Source organism: Heterodontus francisci, chromosome 3 (assembly GCF_036365525.1).
Source record: "Heterodontus francisci isolate sHetFra1 chromosome 3, sHetFra1.hap1, whole genome shotgun sequence".
Taxonomy (NCBI): domain Eukaryota; kingdom Metazoa; phylum Chordata; class Chondrichthyes; order Heterodontiformes; family Heterodontidae; genus Heterodontus; species Heterodontus francisci.
This window is the reverse complement of record NC_090373.1, coordinates 97690060-97698256: the sequence shown is the minus strand read 5'-3', so window position 1 is coordinate 97698256 and position 8197 is coordinate 97690060. Positions and strand designations below refer to the sequence as shown.

Sequence of the window (8197 nt, the reverse complement as noted above, 5' to 3'; positions counted from 1 at the left end):
TTTTATGAATAAAGTATATTGTGGAAATAAAAAAAAGGGGCAGCGACAGTCTCCATGCCCCTGGTCCCTCTCTCGCCTAGCCATCGCTGAATGGATGTCACAGCAGCGGCGAGGGATTGCAGGTCAGAGCGTATTAATCGATTCTGACTCACCAAGAGGGCTGCTGCCACCTCAATAGATGAAGCCAGGCATTCATATGCCTCGGACATGGCAGCAGTCATGGCATGGATGGACTCCCGCATCGTCCGCTCAAGGCTGCGCACAGCCTGTGGCATCTCCGCCTGCTGTTTCCAGTACTTATTCATCAGTTCTAGCATGCCATGTGCTGCTGACATCAGAGGGTCATCAGTAGCCTGGGGCTCAGCATGGACCTGGCCACTCACAGGTCTCCGACTGTCAGGGGCCTCGGCTGTCTCAGCCTCAGTCAGTTGCTCGGGCGCATGAGCAGTGCTCTCACCAGATTGTGGCCCACACTCTAAAGCCGAGTGGATACCCACCGAGGTGGCTGTATCTACACTGATGGAAGATGCGTTAGTGTCATGGCACACTGCTTCCTCGGAGGATGGCTCTTCCTCCGAGGTGTGGGAGGTCACCCGCGCAGCCAGGTTTGCCTCTGAGCTTTCACCTGGAAGACATAATGGGGAGAGGACATTGTCAGTCTTGATGCAGAACATTTCACAATTAGAAAAGCATTGCATCACAGAACCGAAATTCAACATTGATCATTGTTCATATCAATTGGAAGTATGTTCACCATGGACCCCGATGTCCAATTGACCAAATGAGCATGGCAACTGGCTTGCTGCTAACTCCAGGGCCTCCTCCTCAGCATCTGTGAGCCTTTGTATGTCTGGTGTGCCTCCACCGGTGCGGGTAGCCTCCCTCGAATTGTGGGCCTTCTTTGCCTGGAGGAGCAAGGAGGCAGATATAAATAATGGCAATTCAACAGCACGATACATGTCAAAAGAGGGTTGCTGGCCACAAAGGTGGGGGATGCTCAGTGTGCACTACTGAGTGAGCCACTCCTTTAGGTGCCATTCTCTGAGTACCAGTAAGTTCAGTCAAACATTGCACCATTCATGTCACTTCTTTACTCCCTGCCCAACCTCCCTTTCTTTGGCATGGCCACTCTGTGTGGGTACACCAAGTATGAGTGGAGCCCTGATGTGAATTGACACTTACTCTTGCGGTTCTTAGCTGGGCGGTCATCCTTTTATGGCACTGTACCCACTCATGGTTACTAATCTCCTCTGCCACCTCCAGCCGGGCTGCCTTGGTCAAGTGGGAGGGCCTCTTCCTAACATCGCTGGGGAAGAGGACATCCCGCCTGCCCGCACAGCCTGGAGGAGAGCAGTCAGGGAGGTATCACTGAACCATGGTGCCACCCTGCTCTGTCCCCATGCACAGGCAGCTGATGCCATTGCTGGCGATGGACATCCCGCTCCCTCCACGTGATTTGGGTTGGGGGGGTGGTGGCGGAACGCCCCAGCCATTTAAATGAGCCGCCGCACGGGAGATTGTAATGCCTCTTTGGTGCGTGGCCTGCATTTTTTGAGAGCTCTTAAAATGCAGCCCAAGGTGTCATCTACATTTTATTATTAAGCATTTCAGAAGTGTTATTATACCTTGTAATATGTTATTGCAGAGAAGCAGACAAAATAGTGAAGAAAAATGCTATTTCAGTTTAGATCCTTTGCATTAGGTCTTTTGTTAATCTTGTCTTAAATTCAGGTTCATTTTTGTCTATTATGAAATTGTGTTATACAGTTATCCGACAAATAATATGTACTATTTAAACATATCATGAAAAGTAATTTTGAATATGTAATATACTAGTATGTTTTTTCATTGAAGTGTTTCTTCTTCATGAAAGGCATGTCCAAATCTAAGGAATTTTGGAAAATCAGAGCCAGAGCATGCACTATCTGTAGCAATCTCTTTTAAAACCCTAGGATGTAGGCCATCCGGTCCAGGGGATTTGTCGGATTTTAGTCCCTTATGTTTCTCCAATACTTTTTCTCTGCGATATTAGTTGCTTTAATTTCTCACTCTTTTTAGCCCCTAGGTTACCCTCTATTTCTGATATACAAATTTGTCTTCTACTGTGAAAACAGTCACAAAGTATTTGCTCAATGCCTCTGCCATTTTTTCATTCCCCATGATAATTTCTCCTATCTCTGCTTCTAAGTGACCAGTGTTTACTTTAGCTATCTATTTTTATATACTTATAAAAGCTCTTACAATCTGTTTTTATATTTCTGGCTAGTTTACTCTCATATTCTATTTTTTCCCTTTTTATTAAGTTTTTGGTCACCCTTTGTTGGTTTCTGAAACACTCCCAATCTTCAGACGTGCTACTGTTCTTTGCAGCATTATAAGCCTCTTCTTCAATCTAATACTATCCTTAACTTCCTTAGTGGGCCATGGATAGGTCTTTCTTGCTGATTTTTTTGTTTTTCAATGAAATATATAGTTGTTGAACAATTTGAATTGTTTCTTTAGATGTTTCCCACTGCTTATTAACCGCCATACCTTTTAGTCTATTTACCCTATTCAACCGTAGCCAATTCTCTCCTCTTACCTATGTAATTGGTGTTGTTTAAGTTTAAGATTCTTGTCTGTGATTAGAGTATGCCACTTTCAAACTTAACATGGAATTCAATGGTATTATGATTACTATTTCCCAGCAGATATTTCACTAGGACATTACTAATTAATCCTGCCTCATTTTGCAATACTAGATCTAAAATAGCGTTATCCCTATTCAGTTTCACAATGTATTGCTCCAGGAAACTGTCACAAAAGCATCTATTTATTTATTTAGAGATACAGCACTGAAACAGGCCCTTCGGCCCACCGAGTCTGTGCTGACCATCAACCACCCATTTATACTAATCCTACATTAATCCCATATTCATACCACATCCTCACCTTCCCTCAATTCTCCTACCACCTACCTACACAAGGGGCAATTTACAATGGCCAATTTACCTATCAACCTGCAAGTCTTTGGCTGTGGGAGGAAACCGGAGCACCCGGCGAAAACCTACACGGTCACAGGGAGAACTTGCAAACTCCGCGCAGGCAGTACCCAGAATTGAACCCGGGTCGCTGGAGCTGTGAGGCTGCAGTGCTAACCACTGCACCACTGTGCTGCCCCATCCTACAAGCTCATCTTCTAGACCACCCTTGCCAATTTGATTGTCCCAGTCTATATGAAAGTTAAAGTCCCCCACAATTATTACATTGCCTTTGTTACAAGCTCCAATAATTTCTCATTTAATGCTCTGTCCAATGGTATAACTTCAGTTAGGGAGCCTATGAACTACTCCCACCAGCAAGTTTTGACTCTTGCTATTCCTAATTTCCACCCATACTGATTCTACATGGTGTCAGATGGGATTTTGGCACTCTGAGAAAGGTCAAGACCCACCATCATGGAACAAATCCTGACAGCATTCATGCAGGTCACATTTCAAATAACTTTGCATAGTATGTTAAGGAAAGTAGTAGACAGGGATGGCAAGAACTTGGAAATCTTATTACCATGCTTAATGTTTGCAATTCAAGAAGCTCCCCAGGCCTCCAGGGAGTTTTCAGATTTTGAGTTCCTTTATGAGATACAACCCCTTGGTTTCTAGCTATTATTGGAGAAAAATGGGTGGGACAGAATAGCATTTTGTAGAATGTGGTGGAACACATCTTGAAAATGAGGGCGAGGTTGGTGACGGTTACTCTTGTAATCAGAAACTACCCGGAAAAGGCATGAGAAAAGCATTTGGTCTACTACAATGAGCAGGCTAAGGTGAGGGGTTTTGTCAGGGCAACAGAGCTTTGCCCCTGGTTCCCACGTCTGGCAGCAAACTTGTGACCCAATGTTAGGGCCCATATGAGATTGTGGAAAAATTAAGGCCTGTAAACTACAATTTAGTCAGCCTGAGCAAAAGATAGAAGGAGCAGATCCATTGTATTAATCTGCTAAAACCATGGAGTGATCAGAAAGCCCTTATGTCTGAGCCAGAGCATCTTTTGGAAACTAATACCCAGGAATGTGGGGAAGTTCACTTGACCAAAAAGCTGATGGCACAGCAGCGACTAAAATTACTAAAATTAGTCCAGAGAAATAGGTATGTTTAGACCTCTTGACCCAACTGTTTTTAAACATTATTTTTGTATAAGTTTGATACTTACCTCGTGCCTAAGGTGAACGAGCTATTGCTATCTGAGAAATGCCAGCTACTTGTCCACCTGGGACTGTACGAAAAAGTATTGGCAGAAACCACTAAAAATTTCTGACAAAGAGAAAACGATCTTTGTAACACCTGGAGGTCTATACCAGGGCCGAATGATATCATTTGGGCTGCAGAGGCTTACCACCTTTCTCCTTCCTTTCTCCTACTCCTACTTTTCAGTGGCAAATGGATTGGAATTTGAGGCCTCGTGCTCAGTGTGCCACTGCATACCTACTGAAATGCGTAATCTACAGTGGCAACTGGGGGTCCCATCAACAAAACCTTGAAGTGGTAATGGATAGCCTAAAAAAAACAGGCTTGATTCCAACCCAGGGAAATGCCATTGGGTTTGTCAGAGGTGCATTACCTGGGGTATGTATTTGGGGGCAGGGTGGTTAAGCCCCAACTTGACAAAGTTAAGGCTATTAGGAAATAGCCCAGATCCACAATGAAGAAACAATTAATAACTTTTCTGGTCTTGTCGCATATTATCACCAATTTATCCCAGACGGCACAGTGGTGCAGTGGTTAGCACCGCAGCCTCACAGCTCCAGCGACCTGGGTTCAATTCTGGGTACTGCCTGTGTGGAGTTTGCAAGTTCTCCCTGTGTCTGCATGGGTTTTCTCCGGGTGCTCCGGTTTCCTCCCACAAGCCAAAAGACTGGCAGGTTGATAGGTAAATTGGCCATTATAAATTGCCCCTAGTATAGGTAGGTGGTAGGGTAATATAGGGACAGGTGGGGATGTGGTAGGAATATGGGATTAGTGTAGGATTAGTATAAATGGGTGGTTGATGGTCGGCACAGACTCGGTGGGCCGAAGGGCCTGTTTCAGTGCTGTATCTCTAAACTAAAAACTAAACTTTGCCAACAGGCAATCAAATCAAATCCTGGGAGCAGATTATGGTCCGATAGACCCCTTGAGGGGAAACAGCATTTGTGGACATCAGGGATACCTTATCCTCAGACTCAGTACTGATCGTTCTGGATTTCTCCTGGGAGTTCAGCCTCCAGAAAGATGCATCAGATGTTGAGCTAAGCACAGCATTATCCCAGGTTATCGAAGATGCCAAGCATCCCATAATGTACCTGAATAGAAAGTTGCTGCCTTGAAAACACAACTATGCTACAGTTCAGAAAGAGAGTTAAGTGATCAAATAGGCAGTGGAGACACTAAACTACTATTTATTAGGAAGAACCTTCCTGACTGGTACTGGACCATGGAGGAAGCAGAGGTGTAGTGGTAAATTCACTGGACTAGTAATCCAGCGCCTAGGCTCATGTTCTGGGGGCATGGGTTCATATCCCACCATGACAGATGGTGAAATTTGAATTCAATTAATAAATCTGCAATTAAAAGCTAGTCTAATGGTGACCATGAAACCATTGTCAATTGCTGTAAAAACCCATCTGGTTCACTAATGTCCTTTAGGGAAGGAAATATGCTGTCCTTACCTGGTCTGCACATGATTCCAGACCCACAGCAATGGCCTAGTAAGTCACTCAGTTCAATGGCAATTAGTGATGGGCAATAAATGCTGGCCTAGTCAGTGACACCCACATCCCATAAACAAATTAAAAAAAAAATTGAAGGTAGGCAAATAAGGATAAGAATGTTCAGGTTACATGCTAGTTTTTGTTCCTTGAACCCTATGCCTTCTTTATAGTTGAGCATAGAGCTAGATAGATTATTAGTGAGCTGGACATGAAACAGTGAGAGGGACAACATGTGAATCATAGGCAATTGAGAGTTCTATATCCATGATAGGGGTACAACTTTAAGAAGTTATATAAAATGTCAGAAGGGCCAAGGGAAGATGGTAGCGCTTTAAGAAACCATTGATGTTAATTGCCTTTAATCAAGAACAACCCCAACCTATAAGAATAAAAGGCAGGGAAATAGCTCAGTTGAGGAGAGAAAGGAATTGAGAGTGAGATGGTGTCGGCTGGAATCTGTGTTACTGTTTTATTTGTCACCGCAATTAAAGACACAACTGCCTTAGATGAATAAACCTCACTTGGTTTCAACTCTAATCAATGTGTTTTATTGATCAATGAGTCCTGACCCTGCTTCAACTTGTAATATAACATAAAATGTTAACAATAAAAAAAACTGGTCAAAAGACCAGACAATTAAAGTTTATATCTAATTGTCATTAATTTCAACTGTGACAATTTTGTTTCCTCCCATTTTCACTTTAATGTTGATTACAAAGGGCGTTATAACAATAAGCACTGTGTGATTAACTACATGTGCAACAAACATGCAGTCAGGCCAGTCTAGATTAATAACACATTCTTTCACCAAACCTGAATTACTAATTATAATAAATAGATCCAAAGTTTCAAGCTGTTTCAACAGAAAGATGAGTTATGTAGAGCAAAAACTAGGATGTAAGAACATAATCATACAGTCAAATATTTTTTTACACATCAGTGTAAAGACTTGACATTAATGAAGTATTTAGAAAAATTACTGGGCTGAAGACCAGATTGTACAAAGCATATTTCCTTTAACTATTCTGTGAATAAATTAATTGTTGAAGAATCGGAGTCGAATATCTTTCTGGTCAGGATAAGTTTTAATGATTTACGAAACCAGGGGTAAAAGAAAGCATAAAGCATTGGATTGAAAGCAGAATTAAAATAGCCAAACCATACAAATGTATCAAATATAATTGGCAATGTGGAAAAATGTATAATTGGATTGATAACAGTGGTTATAAAGAAAGGAATCCAGCAAGTCAAAAAGATACCCATCACTATCCCTAGTGTTTTTGCAGCCTTGCTCTCTTTACTTCTTGAGATACTGTTTTTATTTTCTTCTGCAAAATTAGTTTCCTTGTTTGTATTCTCAATTGCTCTGGCATGCTTTCTTGCCACAAAAAATATTTTGATATAAATACTCAGCATTACGGTACCCGGAATGAAAAATGTAATTGTTGGAGCCAATACTCCCCACAGTTCATTGAACAGAAGAACACAACTACCTACACAAGAACTGGAAGCAATTATATCCTCAATGCCCATGAGATTAATCTCAGAGAAGACTACACCAAATGCAAATAGTGCAGGAATCATTCAACTAACTGTGACAAAAATGGCAATTACAAGAGGAGTGATTTTTGTCAAGTAGAGTAAAGGGTCACACACAGCACAATAGCGGTCAATTGCAATAAAACACAAATGAAAAATAGATGATGTACTCATCATCATATCTAAGCTTGAGTGAATTTTACAAAATGTACTCCCAAAATACCAACATGTTTCAATGGATCTCACCATGCTACACGGCATGACCAAGAAACCCACAAGAAAATCTGCAACAGCCAAGGAAAGTACAAGGCAGTTAGTCGGCTTCTGGAGCTGCCTGAAGTGTGAGATTGAAATGATCACCATTAAGTTTCCAAACACTGTGATCAGAATTGATGTTATCATAAAAATGTACAGTGTTGTTTGGATAGCTGTTGACCTAACAGTTTTGGGGCAAGATTCATTGACAAATTCAAAGCAGTATTGCAGGTTTTCCACAATCGCACCAGATGTTGAATTTGTCATCTCACAGTTTCAGACTAAAATGTATAAATCAGTTCTGCTAAATTATCTTTGGCAGGCCATAGTACTGTTTTCTGGAGGTCCTAGAAAAGAAGATAAATTGTACAGATCAGTACATAGGTTTCTTTAATTTGGTACAGTTAGAAAAATATACTTTGACACTGAAATGTTTTAAAACTTTAATACGTATAATTGCTCTAAATTGTACCTCTATTTTGTATATTGTATTCATCATATTCTGTTATTTCCTGGGGGTAAGATACATGGAACTATGATGTTTGAACATACTGTACACTTCTCAAAACTTTTAGAATAAAATTACACAATAGTGCAAGTTTCTTCCTTCTCCGAACACATGCACACACGCGCACACATACATGCTAACTTGTGTTGGGATGTGATTTTATAGAT

General features: G+C 41.6%; 1 protein-coding gene across 1 annotated transcript; it reads right to left on the bottom strand.

Moving 5' to 3' along the window:
* Nucleotides 1–6748: 6748 nt before the first annotated feature.
* LOC137367124 (trace amine-associated receptor 4-like) lies at nt 6749–7789 on the bottom strand. Its single transcript, XM_068028561.1, is given in 1 exon segment — nt 6749–7789. A coding segment is annotated over 1 exon segment (1041 nt).
* Nucleotides 7790–8197: the final 408 nt, after the last annotated feature.